Here is a 20218-nt window from a genome sequence, read left to right as displayed (position 1 = left end):
TTACTTACACATATGCTGTCTCCCTTATTGGACTTTAAGTTTCCTGAGAACGAAATCTACCTCTGATATGTCTCTTTATCACCTACAACTCCTAATATGATACCCTGATCATAGTATATATTCAAATATGTATACGTGGGTAGATATTTGGTCATAAGCAGGACAATTTTGTCAGCATGCAGGGCCTCAACCATTCTTACCACAACATCTTCCAGGATCTTCGTCGGGCAAGGTCTGGAATGGAATTCGAAGTGCTCATCCTCTGATTTCCTCTTTGACTCTCGCTCCTGGATTCTTTTCTCAATTTCTAAATCAAAGCCAACAGGCTGAGTGGGTGGCTTCACAGGCGGTTTCTTGGGCAAGATGGGCCCACCTTCCAGAATTCTGGGATCCAGTTCCCTTGCTTTGAATTTATATCTGTAAGGTGAGAATTTAAATGCCATCCCCCGCAAAATTTTAATAATTAAAAAAAAATACATAAACAACAAAGTAGGCCAAACAGAAAAACAATAATCATTAAGCTTAGCCATCATGCAGAGCAAAATTTCTCTCCATAGCCATTATTTCTACTTCTAGAGCAAAGAATAAGAAAATCCTAACATTCCCACCACTTTAATGATTGGGGTTTCTCTTCACAGGGGAAGCTCCCCCTTCTCAAAAGTACAAAAAGAAATGGAAAGAGGATATAGGAGACAAATCCAGTGCTAACCATATTTAGTTCCAGTTTCCTCCCATGAACAATCCCTTGGGTAGCCATGAAAGAGTAGGATCTACCTAAACTAACCTCAGAGGACACTCCCTAACTGAAATCAGAACTGAGTTCTCCCACTCTAACCTCTGCATTCGCTTTTTATCAGTTTACCCTCCAGGGCATCTCCACATTCCCACTTTCAGGACTAATCATAGAGGCAGGGACACAGCCTACAGAGCTGGTAACTCAAATGCTGACAATCCCCATGGCATGAAAAATAGCAACTGTCCCCTTATAGAACTGAAAAGAGAGCAGGCGGTTTCTTAAACTCTTCCTCAAATACTGCCAGTGGTACTTACTGTTGCAGTTTCTCGAGCTCCTCGGCCTCCAGATCCGCTGCACTTTTGCAGGTCACAGGCCTTGTGCGCTGTTTGGTTTGCAACACAGGAGTCTGTGGTTCTGTGACAATCTTAGCCACAGTAGATTTGGTGGGTAACAGAGCTGTAAACCGAGATCAGAGACATTCACCTGGCTCCTCAAGACCCCATTTACCTGTAGGTGCTAACTCATCTTGGCAACCCAGAGAGGCCCAACCACAGAGTGGTTGGCCCTCCATATTCAGCTCAGTTCACATTAGGCAACCTGACAAATATGCAGTCCCTTCTTCCCTATCACTCTTTACTGAGGAGTATGATTGATGAAGGTAAACTTTTGGTCAACTCTATTATCTTCTGAACTTAAAAACCACCCATGTCTGATAAATTCCTTATCACTGCACAGGCCTATACTGCCTTTTATTGGCAATGCCAACTATTTTGCTTGTAATTGACAAGTAAGATTTTTACTTATTCCCACTTTAAAAATAAGGCCTTTCTAAAGACCAAGTAACAATTCCCAATTTTATAAACTCCCTAAAAGCATCTATATCAAAGTATCAAGACTACCTCGCACAGAAAGTTAAATGGACAAAGTAAACTATGTCAAAGCATCCATATTAAGACCATCACCCAATGTTCCCCCAATAAGTTCAATAAAAATAAAAATTTTAAAAAGACCATTGTTACTACTCATAGAAAATACTGATTTGCTGGGTCAGGGGCAACCATGTCAGTTTTATTATGTAGAATGAGTTCTCTAATTTAGAACTTATCACATAAGAAAAGAAGGTAGAAACCAAATATATTTCTTTTATAAAGAAGCCAGGCTTCAAGTATATACATAACTATTATTTAGCTATCACTATAAAAAGTTTTAAATAAAAATTACTTTCTGTAATTTCTGAGATTATAAGAGCAGGACATATCCAAGTCTAAAAGTCATATATTATTTGAAAAGTCATGTTTAATATTTAAATTTCCATTAGGATACAAAAAAAATTATTATTTTCATTAATATAAAATTTGACAAATGAGCAGTATTAAGCTTGTCTGGCTACCTGACACAGCACTACACAATGCCTATGTAAGGGCAGAAAAAACTGAGACCTTCAAAGGCAAAATGACCAGATTCTGCTTTATCCATAATGCTAGCTTTATACACTGGGCTATTTTATACCACTATTTTTAAACTTTTTTACCTTCCTTCTTATAGAAATTATTTTCATAAAAAATAGAAACTATTAGATTAGAATTCTCTCATTTGTTCACCACCAAATCTATACACCCACCAGCATTTGCACTCATTCTTCTCACTCTTCCATCCTCCTTTCAAAGAACGAGAGCTATGATAAGTACTCCTCCTCTACCTGCCTGTGCGGGGATTTAACCATTGGTTATCTTCTTTCTCTCCTCTATTTTCAACTTCTCTGCCAGGAACTTCTTAGTACGCAGGCACACTCTACCTATCTTCCACATCTTTTAACTCTGACATCTCCTTTCATTTCATAGCATTTAGAATAATTTGTAATGATCTACTTGTTCATCTCTCTCACTGAATTAGAACCTGATGTTGAGTAGCACCAAGTCCATTTTGTTCACTTCTATACCCTCAACACCCAACAAAGTACTTGGTTTGTAGTAGTAAAAGAAACCTGTTGAATCACTGAACAAAAAGCACACAACCTTGAATGAATGGAATGCCTTCATTTTCTCAGTAAATAAATGCACCATGACACTTGAATATATAGCAAAGATATCTTTGATTCCCCTTATTACTGACCAGAAGGATCAAGTGATTGATAGGCATAAGTGGACAGATAGCTGGGTGGTTTGAGAAAATGCTCAACAATAAATCAGTTGTCTGCATATAGGTACATATCATACTTTAGTTCAAAAACTAGGATATCAACTAAAGGCAAATTTGTGCCTAAGATGCAGCAAAAGGAATTCTAGGGGAGACTCCAGCCAGCTGTGATATTGGTAAGAAACTTACTAATATCATCCTTCTTGCTCCTCAAGTGATATCTGTTAGGAGTTCCTTTATAGAAGGCTTCGACCTGCTGTGCAATAGGTACATATGTAGAAGCTGTTTCATCAAATTTTCTTTTCTTTCCTTGGGACAGGTTGAAAGGTTTTATAATGGTGCATCCCTTAGTCACTCGGGCCTGTAAAGAAAGAAGTTGTTCCCCAAATGAAATGTTATAGAAGCTCAGATGTACCACAAGTCACATATTCAGCAGAGAATCAAAAGGAAAAGAGCTCGTGTAAAACCTTAAGAATTATTACTCTTAAATCTGTCAGTCTGTGAGCACAGGTTACCAGTCTATTCCCATCTTTAAAAAAAATAAAATAATCTAGCACTTAGCAAATTGTTCTACAATAGTACATAAAGTGATCTTTTACAAGTATGTTAATGTTTTAAAGCAATCAAGAGCAAATCTTCTTAGAATTAGAAGGAACCAAAAATGCTTAAAAGGTACTCTATCCCTAATCCATTTTTTAAAAACTGATTAGGATTCTGGGAGTGATCAGATCGAGTGTGTAAAAGTCTGAATCAGACTGATACCCTCCCCAAAACTGAGTGAAGAAGCCGCCTCCTTGGGACACTGATTTTGATTAAATTGGTCTCCGACTGAAAACAACTTTTCCAGAACCTACATCTCAAAGAAAGAACACACCCAGGGTTTAAGACTGAAAGACTGACTTCAACAAATGATGATGATGACTGAAATTGCAAGTAGAGATGCTTAGAATTCTTATTTAGGATGGTTAGTTTTTGTTAGTGCTCCGGTAACAACACTGCATAGGACTGGAGTGGTCTGCCCCAAAGCCATTTTCCCCATAAATGGTATTATATTTTGTACACAGCTTTGCAAACAAAACTTTTTCAAGAATTTTGTAACAGCACAAGCTGTAACAAGCCTGTGCTTATGATTTGCCACCCATAATTCCATGAGTTTTGTGTATATCATCAATTCAGTTTGCACAGCAACTTGGCAAGATGGTTCCCAAAGAGACAGTAATTTATCCAAGATCACAGAGCTAACAGGAGGCAAAGTGAGAATTCAGATCTTAATTCAATTATATTATTGTAAGGGGTGACCACAAATGTTACAGCTAAAGTCCTCACTAAATCAGTAAGAGGAATATTCACTTAGCCCATCAACTTACAGGAGATGGAGGATGCTTTCGCAGTTCTGATGTAAAGTTCACTTCCTTATATTCCTCCTGGTTCTTAGGATGTTGTTTGATTCGCTCATCGGTGCGAAAGTGGAAGTTGACTGATTTGGTTACCTGGCTCACTGTTTTCTTCACAGGTTGTCCTGAGTGAGGAGCAGAGCAAAAGACTCAGGTTACACAGAGAACATTAGTAAAGCTCCCTTTATCCAGTCTTTTTGGTCTATTACCATGGATCTAACTTTGTTCACTCTTTACATGTAACCCAATATTTGAAACAGTCCTAAGGACACTAATATATGTGCCTTATTCATTAAGTTGAGTACTGTTGGAGGTGAGGCCCTTTGGTCAGATGCCAACTGTTAAAGAGGTAAGACAGGAAGAAAAATCCCATCTCCCAGGTGTGGCCATAGGTCTGAAGACAATGTGTAGCTAGAATATTTTTGATAGACAAAGATCCCAACTGACTTTAAAATCACACTTAACTAGCCCTGCTGGTGTGGTCCAGTGGTTGAGCGGCTATCCATGCACCACGAAGTCACTTGTTGATTCCTGGTCAGGGTACATGCTCAGGCTACAGGCTTAATCTGAGGTGGGGGCCATGCAGGAGGCAGCCAATCAATGTCTGTCTGTCTGTCTGTCTGTCTGTCTCTCTCTCTCTCTCTCTCTCTTTGTAAAAATCAAAAAATATATTTTTTAAAAAGGCACACTTAACTAAACGTCTCTAAGAAGGAAACACTATAACCTCCAGGGGTGCTTCCTTCAACCCAGTAAGCAGGGCTTTATAGCTTCAACTCCACGAATAAACATGCAAGAGCAAAGCAGAGCTCTGATCCTTCAGTTCCCTCAGTCATGCTTTTCCTCCATAGCCACAAGTGAAATCATTCCACTTCCTCTTCCTCTACCAAGGATAAAATGGGACAACAACTGGCCTGCCCTATTGCTTTATCTCCTGTCTTAATCCTAGTCCCTCTTTTTCTACTATAAACAAAAAGAATTAGTAGGAAAAAGGAGGGGGAAATCAATTCTACTTGAAGAAATGAAGGCATGGGAAAAGGTCTCAAAAGATAGGTTTGCCCTAACCGGTTTGGCTCAGTGGATAGAGCGTTAGCCTGCGGAATCAAGGGCCCAGGTTTGATTCCGGTCAAGGGCATGTACCTTGGTTGCGGGCACATTCCCAGTAAGGAGTGTGCAGGAGGCAGCTGATCGATGTTTCTCTCTCATCGATGTTTCTAACTCTCTATCCCTCTTCTTTCCTCTCCGTAAAAAAATCAATAAAATATATAAAACATAAAAAATAAAAAGATGGGTGTGACTTCTACAGTTAGAGAAGGAACAGCATGCTTTAAGAAAGGGTCAATGTATGTAACATGTTATAGGGAATAATCACAGAGATGGTCCAGCCTTCTCAATAAACGTTATTTTATGCCAACTAAGGCTAAGGAAGACAGAGACTTCAAAAAACCCTACCAAGATTATGAGAAGCACCCCCTCATAAATCAGTCTCAACCAAAGCCAAGCTGACCTGCTCCAGCAAGAGCAAATTTCTTGAATTCTTCATTCTTTTTCCGCATCTCCATCACCTCCTGCTGCATTTTCATGCTCTTCTCCAACTCTTGCTCCTCAGTACTTTTTAGAAGTTTCTGTCTAAAGGGCAAATCAATAAAGGAGATAAGAGAGGAGAGGAGAAAGAGGCTCAATGGTTCAAAATAATCTAAAGGCATTATATAGATTAGATTTTAAACCTGTGATACAATAATTACCCAAACAAAAACTTAGATAACCTATGGAAAAAATAATCCAGGTGTACAATTTATACCTTAATACTGAACAAATTTTCAGAAAATAGCTAAAATAGACAAGATGTTCCAAAAGATCCACAAATTAGACTATGTCATGATTAGCTTTTTGCCACCATAAAAGCTAAAATTAAAATGCCACTAGAATGGGAAAAATCTTTGCAACAAATATGGCCAAAGGTTAATAATATATACAGAACATATACTGTGATAGAGAGAATAGACTTAGGAGTAAAGCCAGAGAGTTCAAATCTCAGCCCTGTCATTTCATTTTCTGCCTATGTGATCCTGAGAAAATGATTTAACCTCTCAGAGCCTAAGGTGTCTCCACTGTAAAATGAGAAATATACTCATCTTCACAGAATGTTTGTAACTATTAAATCAGATAATGTTTCTGAGTATCTGACACATAGTAAACATTCCAGTTAGAGTAGCCATTCTCAGTAACAAACAAAAAGGAAACAGAAAATTTACCCAAGAGGAAATATGGAAAAGATGTTACAATAACAGTAATACAATGTTGTTTACAATGTAATCAGGTAAATACAAATTAAAATAATTAAATGCCATCAACAATACAGCAATTAAATGTGGAACATTTTTTATTGATATTTTAGGGGTGGGGAAGGAAAGGAAGAGAAAGAGAGCAAGAGAGAAATATCAATGTGAGAGAGAAGCATCAATCTGTTGCCTCCCACATGCACCCTGATGATGGGGGTTCGCCCTGACAGGGAATCGAACAGACACCTTTTGGTGCACAGGACGACACTCAACCAACTGAGCCGCACAGGGCAGGGCAGGAACATTTTTTAAAAAATATATTTTTATTGATTTCAGAGAGGAAGGGAGAGGGAGAGGGAGACAGAAACATCAATGATGAGAGAGAATCATTCATCAGCTGCCTCCTGCACGCCCCCTACTGAGGATTGAGCCCACAACCCAAACATGTGCCCTTGACCGGAATCAAACCTGGAAGCCCTCACTCAGTAGGCCAATGCTCTAGCCATTGAGCCAAACTGGCTATGGTGGCAGGAACATTTTTTTAAAGTAAAAACATTCAATGCAGATGAGACAAGGAAATAATAATATTCAAAATTGATGGCACTGTAAATTTATATATTCTTTTCTAAAATAAAATTGGCTATATGAATAACCATAAAACTAGTCATTGAGATTACTCTAAAGAAAAAGCTCTGCCTACAAAGATGTTCACTAACTACTTATAATAATAAAAAATTAGAAACTACATTTTCAACAGAAAATGTTTAAATATAATGAGAATATTAACAATCTACCAAAAGAGGTAAATGTAAAGATTTTATAGTAGTACAGAAAAATAAATAAATCAAAGTCTCATAGTGAGTGAATAAAGCAAACCCAAAGGTTGTTTACATACTGATTGGGAAAATAGCTATTTTACTTGAATAAAACTAGAAGGGAGCTTGGTGAAATAAAACCATTCAAGTTGGATAGTAAGAACCTTTACTTTTTCCTTTTATATTTCTATCAATTTGCTTTAATAATATATTTTTCCCAATGTTTAAGACTTGGGTACCCACCAGGTTATAAAACAATTCACCTCACCGTGGTTATAGCCTCAGGCATTTCCCAAGCTCCACGTACAACAAATAGACTGGAGATGTACCCATTTGCAATTTTCTTCTATTGACTCTGTTTAAAATTCAGGAAAGCAGCCAAAACCGGTTTGGCTCAGTGGATAGAGGTCGGCCTGCGGACTGAAAGGTCCCAGGTTCGGTTCCGGTCAGGGGCATGTGCCTGGGTTGTGGGCACATCCCCAGTAGGAGATGTGCAGGAGGCAGCTTATTGATGTTTCTAACTCTCTCTCTCTCTCTCTCCCTTCCTCTCTGTAAAAAATCAATAAAATATATTTTTTTTAAAAAAAGAAAAAAAAAGGAAGAAAGGAAAGGTTAAAAAAAAAAAAAAATTCAGGAAAGCAGCATACCTTACAGGTGGCATACCAGGCATAGTACGTCTCTCCTTGGCTTTCTCTGGGGAAGACTCATTCTTTCCAGAAGTATCTTGACAAGGAGCAATGCCATCTTTCTCTTCTTCTGACTTCTTTTGATTAGAACTTGAGTTCAAAAGAACAAAAAATATCCTCTTAATTCCCTAAATTATACCCTGCTCTAGCCTCCTCCCCAGATCTATCACATACGACTTTAATTTTCACTCTCTAAGACAGCAGTTCTCAACCTGTGGGTCGAGACCCCTTTGGGGGTCGAACGACCCTTTCACAGGGGTCGCCTAAGACCATCGGAAAACACATATATAATTACATATTGTTTTTGTGATTAATCACTATGCTTTAATTATGTTCAATTTGTAACAATAAAATTGGGAGTCACCACAACATGAGGAACTGTATTAAAGGGTCATGGCATTAGGAAGGTTGAGAACCACTGCTCTAAGACAACAAGCATACTTCAACCACAAGATTCTTCTACTGGTAGGTAACTAGTGGTTATCAGATCATCTATAAGAGGTAAACTTTAAGAACACCAATAAAAATCAATATAAGAATTGTTTGGTGAAGGTTCAAGAGGATAAGAGGGATTCCAACTGTTCATCATCCAATGCACAAATGCCAGACAGCTGGTTGCCTTCCAATATCGATTCCATTTTCTTTTTTATTAACAGAACGCCAATTGTGTTTGGGGCGACGATGGAAAAAGGCAAAAGTATTGTACTTGCATCAGTAGTCTCTATTGCACCTAGGAGGGATCCATGACACAGGTGGGCAACTAAGATAAAACAAGAGTTTCTGGAAAATATTTTACTTTTGTGATATAGGTGGTGCTGCCCCTCTTCCTTTGCCTCCTTCTTCTCTTGATACCTAGTGATATAGCAGCTATCTTGTGGGAACAAGGCAACAAACACAAGGAAGAAGCTAAGAAACAGAGCAGCCATCTTGAGGAACAAGCAAGGAATAAAAGCTGGCTCACAGAGATGCTGCCCTAGCATTGTTCCACCACTGAACCAAAGCCAACAGTAAACTTCTGTGAAGCAAATAAATAACTATTCTGTAAACCACTCTAGCTGAACAGGTAAAATGCATTCCTAACTGATAAAAATAAGAGCACCATATATTCTGCTTGCTATTAACCTCAGGAGCAAACAGAGGTAAAAACCTATGCCAAGTGTCAAAAGCTGTGGCTACTTACACTTTCATTCTTTTGGAGGGTGGAGTTTCACTGATGATTACAGGAGTAGGACATCTCTTGGCTTTCGTTTTCACATGGTGTTTTTCTTTCTGTGCCAAAGCTTTCTGAGCAGAGAGTCTAACAGATCGTCTATGGTAAAGGAATTGACAAAAATTTATCTGAAATGAATTTATCTTCTACAGATATATAAAATGTTCTTCAGAAATGTGAAAGTATGTCAAACTACAAAGAGCTATAAAAAGTTTAGTGGTATTATTTCAACTCTAAACGTCTAATCTCTTGTTTTACTGATAGTTATAAAAATTTCATCATAAATATTAGTACTTAAATGCATTTGTACTTGTAAATTAGACGTCAATAAAGCTGAGATTTTTTTAAGGCACTGGCAATCACCTAGCAGAATTCTTTCTTTCATAAGTGAGAAAAGTAAAAAAAGATGAGGTGACTTGACCAATCCTGTTACATAATTAACTGCTGTCAGAATTGAAATTAGAGATCAGAGCTCCTGGAAACTGACCATAGTATTTATTTTCTCCTTTTACTTATAGCCACACAGTAAAAACATAACACATACCAAAAAATGCACAAAACAAAAATTAAGTTAAAAGATTACAAAATGAGCCCTAACCGGTTTGGCTCAATGGATAGAGCGTTGGCCTGCGGACTGAAGGGTCTCAGGTTCGATTCCGGTCAAGGGCATGTACCTTGGTTGTGGGCACATCTCCAGTGGGAAGCATGCAGGAGGCAGCTGATCGATGTTTCTCTCTCATCGATGTTTCTAACTCTCTATCCCTCTCCCTTCCTCTCTATAAAAAAATCAATAAAATGTATATTTAAAAAAAAAAGATTACAAAGTGAAATCATGACCTAACCTAAGAAACAGAACACTGGAAGCAGCTATCTTGACTTGTCTTATAGTAATCACTAGAGGCCCGGTGCACGACATTCGTGCACTGGGGGTTAGGAAGGGTCCCTCAGCCCGGCCTGTGCTCTTTTGCAGTCCAGGAGCCCTCAGGGGATGTCCAACTGATGGCTTACCCCACTCCCCGCATAAGCCGCAGTCGGATGTCCTTAGCGCTGCCAGGGAGGCGGGCCGCTATGCTTGTCAGCCATGAGCCCAGCTTGTGGCTGAGTGGCACTCCCCCCTGTGGGAGTGCACTGACCACCAGGTGGCAGCTCCTGCTTTGAGCATCTGCCCCCTGGTGATCAGTGCATGTCATAGCAACCGGTCATTCCACCGGTCAATTTGCATATTACCCTTTTATTATAGAGGATTACTTTTTCTCTATCTTTTTACCATATAAGATTGGTACATTAAGGGAAGAAACAAAAAAATAAACCTTTGTGTAATGCAATCAGACTGCTGCAAGTATTTTTTTTTTGTCTCGTTTATTTCACCCATCATTATGTTTGTGAGATTCATCCACATTGATTCATGTAGCTTTAACTCAGTTTTCAATGATGCATTCATTGCACGAATGTACCACTATTTATCCCATCTACTGTTGATTCTCAAGTTCTTGGTGCAGAGTACACATGCTGCTGTTGGATATCTTAAGTTGTAAGATTACTGGGTCATAGGACATTGGTTAAAACAACTCAAGTCATTTTTCCAAAGTGCTTGAATCAATTTATGCTTACACTGGCAAGTTTATAAGAGTCTACATCCACCTGAATATTAGGTATTATCAGATGATTTAATTATAGCCATATTAAATGATTTGTAGAACTTCACTGTGGTTTTATTTTGCTTTTCCCTGATTACCAGTGGACAGAGCAACTTTTCACGTTTATTGGCCATTTGGTTAACCTTTTTCATAAAGTGCTAAGTAGTTCAAGTCTTTTGCCTGCTTTCTGTGGGTTATCAATCCTTTTCTAATTGATTAGTAGAGACTCTTTGTATACTACAAATGAGTTTTTTGTAAATGTTATGTTACAAGTATCTTTTCCCACTATGGGGGTTGGCTTTTTTACTCTTTATAGTATCACTAGGGGCCCGGTGCACGAATTCGTGCACTGGGTGTGGGGGGGGGGGGGGAGGCGTCCCTCAGCCCAGCCTGCCCCCTCTCACATACTGGGAGCCCTCAGGCGTTGACCCCCATCACCCTCCAATCGCAGGATCGGCCCCTTGCCCAGGCCTGACTCCTCTGGCCTAGGCGTCCGGCCCGGGCAGCGGGGACCCGCAGCTGCAGTGGCCCCACGATCGTGGGCTTCGCTTTAGGCCCAGGCAAGGGACCCCTAGCTCCTGGGACTGCCAGCTTCGACCGTGCCCAGCTCCCATCGCTGGCTCCACCCCTACTTCCTGCTATCACTGGCCAGGGCGGCAAAGGCGCCTGATTCTCCGATCATGGCTGGGGGGCAGGGCAAAGGCGTAATTGGCGTACGAGCTACCCTTTTCATTGGCTAATCAGGGCTATATGCAAATTAACTGCCAACTAAGATTGGCAGTTAACTGCCAACTAAGATGGCAGTTAATTTGCATATGTAGGCACAATGCAGGGAGGCAAAAGGGAAAGCAGGAAGAAGCCCCCTGCCACTGACAGTGATTGGAAACCCAGGGGGGAGCTAAGAGCTGGGGGGCAGGGCAAAGGCGGCCCTGGGGCCGCCTTTGCCCTGCCCCCCAGCCATGATCGGAGAATCAGGTGCCTTTTCCGCCCTGGCCAGTGATAGCAGGAAGTAGGGGTGGAGCCAGCGATGGGAGCTGGGCACGGTCGAAGCTGGCAGTCCCAGAAGCTAGGGGTCACTTGCCCGGGCCTAAAGCGAAACCCACGATCGTGGGGCCGCTGCAACTGCGGGTCCCCGCTGCCAGGGCCGGACGCCTAGGCCAGAGGAGTCAGGCCTGGGCAAGGGGCCGATCCTGCGATTGGAGGGTGATGGGGGTCAACGCCTGAGGGCTTCCCAGTATGTGAGAGGGGGCAGGCTGGGCTGAGGGACACTCCCCGCCCCCCCACCCAGTGCACGAATTTCGTGCATCGGGCCCCTAGTATATAATAAAAGGCTAATATGCAAATTGTCCCCTCGGGAGTTCTACCGACCGGGAGTTCAACTGCTCACTATGACATGCACTGACCACCAGGGGGCGGCATGGAACAAAGGAAGGCCTCCGCCAACAGGAGGCAGCCAGGGGAAGGAAGGCCCTGATTGCCAGCCAGGCCTAGGGACCCTACCCATGCCCAAATTTCATGCACCAGGCCTCTAGTGTGAAATAAAATAGTAGGGAATTTGTATGATTGTCTATACCAGTGGTTCTCAACCTTCCTAATGCTGCGACCCTTTCATACAGTTCCTCATGTTGTGGTGACCCCCAATTTCATTGTTACAAATTGAACATAATTAAAGCATAATGATTAATCACAAAAACAACATGTAATTATATATGTGTTTTCCAATGGTCTTAGGCGACCCCTGTGAAAGGGTCGTTCGACCCCCAAAGGGGTCGCGACCCACAGGTTGAGAACCGCTGGTCTACACCATTCTATTTCATATGCTGTTCCTTTCTAGATTGGGCATCTCTAAGTTAAATCTTAGATCTGAGATAATGGCACTAACATTTTACCTCTTATTATGCATTTTCTTTTTTTATTATCCTCACCTGAGGATATTTTTTCCAATGATTTTTAGGGAGAGTGGAAGGGAAGGAGGGTAGGGAGGAAGAGGGAGAAAGAGAGAGACATCAATGTGAGAGAGACACATCGATTGGTTATGTCCCACACACTCTCCAATTGGGGCCGGGGATCAAGCCTGCAACCCAGGTATGTGCCCTTGATGGGGAATTGAACCTGAGACCCGTAGGTGTATGGGCCAACAATCTAACCACTGAGCAATAGCAGCCAGGGCTTATTATGCACTTTCATAATGCAATATCATTTACTAAGTACATATTATCTTATTTGGACCTTTTTTACAATTAGCTCCCTTATTCTCAATAAACTGGGGTTTTGAATAGCTGAGGGTACATGCCCCTAAGAAAAAAAAATTCAGGCAGATCTTCTGACAGAAGCTATCTTCTGTCATATCATCATTTCTAAAAAGCATTCTAGAATTCAGTCAGGTTGAAGAACAATTTTTGTAATCATATACATATACAAAACAGAAAAGCCAAGACACTAACAGTTTCTTGAATTCTGAAGGAATCTATAGGACACTGGGTCTCTTTTCCATAGTCCTACTTCACAATCTAAACATGGAACAGAAACCACTGAATCAGCCAATAGCAATCTCTTCAGCCTGTAATATATACATACAAGGTTGAGATTTCATAGAATTCTTTGATTAAAATGGGCTTCTTTACCAGAAAAGATTAGTATAAGCTTGTGATATCCTCAAAAGTGATACCCTTATGCCAGCATAAGGCTTTGCAAAAGGTAATTTCATTATTTCTGAGCAATAATATTATAAATACTCTACCATTCCTCTTCCTTGAGATATTCTAGGTGATGTCGTCAAAGTATAAAGCAATTAATAGTCCTGCAATTTAAACTCTGGGTGGGTGGTTAATTATTAGATGGTGAACGCTCTGAGATTGCTAGTAAAGATTGCAGATTAATCTACCCACCCATCCATTCATCAAGAATTTATATGCCGAATCCGGTTTGGCTCAGTGGATAGAGCGTCGGCCTGCGGACTGAGAGGTCCCAGGTTCGATTCCGGTCAAGGGCATGTACCTGGGTTGCGGGCACATCCCCAGTAGGAGATGTGCAGGAGGCAGCTGATCGATGTCTCTCTCTCATCGATGTTTCTAACTCTCTATCTCTCTCCTTTCCTCTCTGTGAAAAGTCAATAAAATATATTTAAAAAAAAAAAAAAAAAGAATTTATTGAGCTTCTGCTCCAGCCAGACACTGGTAAGGATTAAAGATACATTATAGTTGCCCTTAGAAAGTTTCCTTACAATGTGGTGTAAAAAAAAAAAAAAAAAATTCTGTCAAATAGCCATAAAAATAAATCTAAAATTGCAACTAGTGTTGGTGGTGCAAACAGCAAGGGCTTTGGAACCAAACTGATCAGTTTGAATCCTGGCTCTGAAATAAAGTTACCATAGACAAGTAACTTAGTAACCTCTGAACCATTATCATAAATGAAACATATTACCTACATCTCATAAATGTTATGAAGATTAAATAAAGTAACATAAATTGTCTAATAAAGTATGGCACACCTAGTAGATGCTCTGTCCGGTAACTACTCTTTGAACATCATTAATATAACTACCACTTTTGACTCTGAAACAATCTTACCTCTGAGGCAGAGATGGAGTATTTCTTGAAGTGGTTCCCTTGACTTCCAGGGCAGAACGAGCATTTGAGGGAATGGACTGTTGCACCAGATTTTCTTTTTCTGACTCTTTGTAGTAAGTGTTGTCAACTGCAGGAGAGTAAAAACCAGTCAGCACTCAGCCCTAGCCAGTGTGGCTCAGTTGGTTGGAGCGTCCTCCTGTACGCCAAAAGGTGGCAGGTTTGATTCCCAGTCAAGGCACGTACCCAGGTTGTGGGTTCAATCCCCAGTGTGGTTGTCTGGTTGGGGGCACATGTGAGAAACAACCAAGTGATATTTCTCTCTGACATGGACGTTTCTCTCTCTCTCTCTCTCTCTCTTCCTCTTTCTAAAAAAATAAGTCAAAGTAAAACAAACAAAACTAGTCAGTACTCAAATCTCAAGAAAATAAGTTAAAAATAAGATATACACAGTGGGGCAAAAGTAGGTTTATAGTTGTTCATATGGAAAAAGAATACAATAATTAATAATACAAGAATATACTGTGTTTTGTGTACTCACAACTGTAAACCAGCTTCCCCCCCCCACCATGTATATATATGCTTAAAATAGGATTCTAGATTGAAAATTTTATGTGTGTGTGTATACATATAGCCCTAAGCAATTGAACCTTTAGTTCTAGTGAAATGTTCCACAGAAGACTTAGGCACCACCTCAGAAAAAAAATCCCAAACACATCCTCATGACATCTTATTTATTTTTATTTTTTGGTAATTCCACCCGAAGATATTTTTTCCCATTAATTCTTTTGAAGTGGAAGGAAGGAGAGAGGGAGAAAAGCAGTAATGTGAGACACCTAGATCGGTAATCTCCCACGAGTGCCCAATCCCAGGGCCGGGAAATCAAACCTGAGGCCCCTGGGTTCATGCTCTGACGCTCTAACCAATGTGTCACACCAGCCAGGTCATGATATTTGAAAGGGATAAAATGTTAAAGCTTTCACAGAGAAAAAAAAAAACACCTGAGATGCAAGGAAAATAAGATAAGCTTATTCATAGTAGTCAAAACAACTTTTTTAAATCTACAACTCTATATTAAGTCAAACTTTCAATTGTATTATGAATGTGGGATGATGAAATTTTGAGACATGAGAGAACTCAAAGTTCTCTTCTCCTGCACCTAATCTTGGGAAGTTCCCAGAATATGTACTCCAACAAAATGAAGGACAAATAAAAGAATATAAGAAAGAAACATAGGATCCAGAAAATATCAGCAAAGATATTAGGAAAAATAATGTCCTCTCTTAAAAAGCAGTTATAACTTCCAAGGATATTGTCCAATATGAAGCAAGCTAAAGTATTACAGTAATTTAAGTAACTGATGAAGTTTAAAGAAGAGAATCTTCCTGACCTTGATGTCAGGGTCATCTTTATGTGGCCCACAGATTTTGACAATGGAACTGTGGAGAACCAAAGAGAACCAAGAAGAAATGCAGCCGCACATCACATTAACTGACCTGTCATCAAATAATATTTACATAAACATAATGTAAATATTGCTGATACAATCAAATTTTCAGGCATTATGTATATAACCACAATTTAAAACAGTAAAAGTTTAAAGAAGTAGCATTTGAGGAAGGGGACTAGGTACAGGGGTGTGAAAGAAAAGAAGGTATTTTATTTTATTTTATTTTTAATATATTTTATTGATTTTTTACAGAGAGGAAGGGAGAGGGATAGAGAGTTAGAAACATTGATGAGAGAGAAACATCAATCAGCTGCCTCTGGCACACTCCCCACTGGGGATGTGCCCGCAACCAAGGTACATGCCCTTGACCGGAATCGAACCTGGGACCCCTCAGTCCGCAGGCCGACGCTCTATCCACTGAGCCAAACCGGTCATGGCGAAAGAAGTTATTTTATTATTAAGCATCACGATATTACCATGGCCATCATGAAACAGAAACAGAGAAAAGGTGCTGAGAATACTGAGAAAGGAATAATCAAGTAAAGGCTTCATGGAAGAAACAGCATTTGATGGTACAGCTTATGAACTGAGCCTTGATAAAAGAAAAAAACTGTATGACAGGGGAGAAAAGGCCATAAAAACAGATTCCATGCATTATTTATTCCAGAGAACAATAACTGGGCTCACCGACTAAAGAAATTTTTTTGGAAGGAAAATAAAGACATCAAAAAAACCAAAAACTGATAGATTATGACAAGGCTATACTAGAGACACTTATTCCTAATTAAAAGGAAGAGATTATGATATTACATTTTAAAAAGACCCAATTTACACTGCCTACAAAAAAATGTACTTGAAATATAAAGACAATGCTAAATGCTAATACTAATCAAAAGAAAACTGAAGTTAATATCAAAGTAGATCTCAGAGCAAAGAATATTACTAGAGATAAAGAAGATAATTTCAAAATGATAAAATGGTCAATTCATCAAGATGACTTAACAACCTAAGTATTTATGTACCTAATAACAGAGCTTCAAAGTACACAAAGCAGAAACTATAAGAAATAGGCAAATCCATAATTATAGTCTGAAATTTAATATTTCTCTAATTGATGGAAGAAGCTGACAGAAAATCAGTAAGAATATAATAGCCATAAATAATATATGCGTGAATATGCACGGTTATATTCCAATAAAACTTTTTACATAAATATGTTCTAGTCAACTCATCAAGAAGATGTAACAATTAGACACATATGTATCTAACAACAGCGCCCCAGATACATACATAAAGACAAAACTAACAAAATTGACAGAAAAAAATAGGCAATTCAACAATTATAGCTGAAGACTTCAATATCCCCACTTTCAGTAATGGATAGAACAATTAGAAGGTCAATAAGGAAATAGAAGACTTAAGCAATACTATCAACCAACTTGACTTAATTAACATTTATGTAACTCTCCACCCAATGACAGCAGAATACACATTCTTTTGAAGTGCACACTCAACATTTACCAAGACAGACCTTCTGGCCATGAAACAAATTTCAATACATTTACAAGGATTCCATTATTGACCACAATGGAATTAAGTCCATCAAGAAATCAATTCTGAAGGACCTAAATAGACACCTTTCAAAAGAGGACATTCAGAAAGCCAAGAGACATATGAAAACATGCTCAAAGTCACTAATCATCCGAGAGATGCAAATCAAAACAACAATGAGGTACCATCTCACACCTGTCAGATTGGCTATCATCAACAAATCAACAAACGACAAGTGCTGGAGAGGATGTGGAGATAAAGGAACCCTTGTGCACTGCTGGTGGGAATGCAGACTGGTGCAGCCACTATGGAAGACTGTATGGAGTTTCCTTAAAAAACTAAAAATGGAACTCCCATTTGACCCTGTGATCCCACTTCTAGGAATATATCCCAAGAAACCAGAAACAACAATCAGAAAGGATATATGCACCCATATGTTCATAGCAGCACAATTCACCATAGCTAGAATCTGGAAACAGCCTAAGTGCCCATCAGTAGATGAATGGATTAGAAAACTGTGGTACATCTACACGATGGAATACTATGCTGCTGTAAAAAGGAAGGAACTCTTACCATTTGCAACGGCATGGATGGAACTGGAGAGCATTATGCTAAGTGAAATAAGCCAGTCAATGAAGGAAAAATACCACATGATCTCACTCATTCATGAATAATAGAGACCATTATAAACTTTTGAACAATAATAGATACAGAGGCAGAGCAGCCTCAAACAGACTGTCAAACTGTAGTGGGAAGGCCGGGGAAGGGTGGGGGGCAGGATGGAGGGGTGTAAGAGATCAACCAAAGGACTTGTATGCATGCATATAAGCATAACCAATGGACATAAGACACTGGGGGGGTAGGGGAGGCCAGGGGATTGTCAAGGGCGGGGGGGGAAAAAGGGACACATATGTAATACCCTTTGTAAGACTGTAAGCAATAAAATAAAATTTAAAAAAAAGAAAAAAAAAAGAAATCAATTCTGGAACCCCTGCAAATATTTGGAAATTAAAACTTCTAAATAACATATAAGTAAAATTTGCAACTAGTAGATCAGTCCTGAAGGTCTAGGCATAGCATAGAGATTATAGTCAACAATACTGTATATAAACTTCAAAGTTGTTAAGAGACCAGATCTTAATTGCTCTCAAAACAGAAAAGAATTATGTGATGTGACAGAGATAAGGGATATAAGATCCATAAGAGATATAACCATCCTTATTTATTGTTGGTCTCATGTCAGGGTTTGTGCCATATCACAGACCCAACATCAGGCAATCCTATCTCTGTTTAGGGCTAGATTCTGAGTAGCATAATCCATCCATTTTGAGCCTCGACCTATGAAACCAGAGGTCGCGATTCAATTCCTGGTCAGGGCACATGTCCAAGTTGTGGGCTGGATCTCCAGTGTGTGGCATGCAAGAGGCAGCCAATCAATGATTCTCTCTCATCATTGATATCTCTCTCTCTCTCTCCCCCCCCCCTTTCCTCTCTGACATCAATAAAAGATATATTTTTTTAAAATTAATTAGGAAGCCAGGCTGGTATGGCTCAGTTGAATGAGCACCATCCCATGCACCAAGAGTTTGCTGGTTCTATTACCAGGGCACATGCCTGGGTTGAAGGCTAATTCTCCAGTAGGGGGTGTGTAGGAAGGCATGTAGGAGGCAGCTGATCAATGTTTCTATCTCTCTCCCTCTCCCTCAAAAAAAAATGTTTCAATAAAAACATTTAAAATAAATAAATAAAGCCCTAACCGGTTTGGCTAAGTGGATAGAGCATCGGCCTGCGGACTCAAGGGTCCCGGGTTCGATTCTGGTCAAGGGCATGTGCCTTGGTTGCAGGCACATCCCCAGTGGGGAGTGTGCAGGAGGCAGCTGATCGATGTTTCTCTCTCATCGATGTTTCTGACTCTCTATTCCTCTCCCTTCCTCTCTGTGAAGAATCGATGAAATACATTAAAAAAAAAGAAGAAAAATAAATAAATAAATAAAAATGAATTGGGGTGGGGTAGCAAGAGGGAAGTGAGTATAGTTATAAAAGGGCAGCACAAGGCTGCTCGTGATGTTAGAGCTGTTCAATATCTTGACTCTGACGGTAGACCCAGAAACCTACACAGATGATAAAATTGCATAGAACTTACTACACATAAACAAAAACAAGTACTAGTGAATTGGAAAATCTGAGTAAGACTGGTGTATTGTTCATCACATTGCAATATATCAATGTATCATATCAAGTTGTCCGCCTTAAACTTACGTTACATGTCAATTATACCTCAATTTTAAAAAATGCGTGAAATAAACTATCAAAGGGAATATTAAAAGTATCTTGCCAGCGCATGGCTCAGTGGTTGAGTATTGATCTATAAACTAGGAGGTCACAAGTTCAATTCCCGGTAAGGGTACATGCCTGGGTTGAGGGCTCAATTCCTAGTATGGGGTGTGCAGGTGGCAGCCAATCAATGATTCTCTCTCATCATTGATGTTTCTCTCTCTCTCTCCCTCTCCCTTCCTCTCTGAAATCAATATATATATATATATATATATATATATATATATATATATATATATATGTTTTAAAGTATCTTGAATGGGCCCTGGCTGGTGTGGCTCAGTTGGTTGGGAGTCACGTACCATAAGGTTGATGGTTCAATTCCCAGTCAGGGCACATACCTGGGTGCTCAATCCCCAGTAGGGGGTGTGCCGCAGGCAGCCTCTTTTTAATGGAATGAAAATGAAAACACAATATATCAAAT

General features: G+C 39.7%; 1 protein-coding gene across 3 annotated transcripts in view; it reads right to left on the bottom strand.

Annotated features, from left to right (window-relative positions):
• Positions 1–20218, bottom strand: part of TPX2 (TPX2 microtubule nucleation factor) — a 64139-nt gene that overhangs the window by 17577 nt on the left and 26344 nt on the right. For all 3 annotated transcript variants that reach the window (XM_059705835.1, XM_059705836.1, XM_059705834.1), the window contains 8 exons: positions 14463–14589; positions 9227–9355; positions 8008–8136; positions 5771–5892; positions 4240–4391; positions 3062–3233; positions 1051–1192; positions 201–417 (listed from right to left, as the gene is read on the bottom strand). In XM_059705835.1, coding sequence (XP_059561818.1) covers positions 201–417; positions 1051–1192; positions 3062–3233; positions 4240–4391; positions 5771–5892; positions 8008–8136; positions 9227–9355; positions 14463–14589 — 1190 coding nt within the window. The remainder of the gene's footprint in view (positions 1–200; positions 418–1050; positions 1193–3061; positions 3234–4239; positions 4392–5770; positions 5893–8007; positions 8137–9226; positions 9356–14462; positions 14590–20218) is intronic.

This window comes from Myotis daubentonii, chromosome 8 (genome assembly GCF_963259705.1).
Source record: "Myotis daubentonii chromosome 8, mMyoDau2.1, whole genome shotgun sequence".
Lineage (NCBI taxonomy): Eukaryota > Metazoa > Chordata > Mammalia > Chiroptera > Vespertilionidae > Myotis > Myotis daubentonii.
Note: the sequence above shows the minus strand (reverse complement) of the source record. Positions and strands in the feature narration are given on the sequence as shown.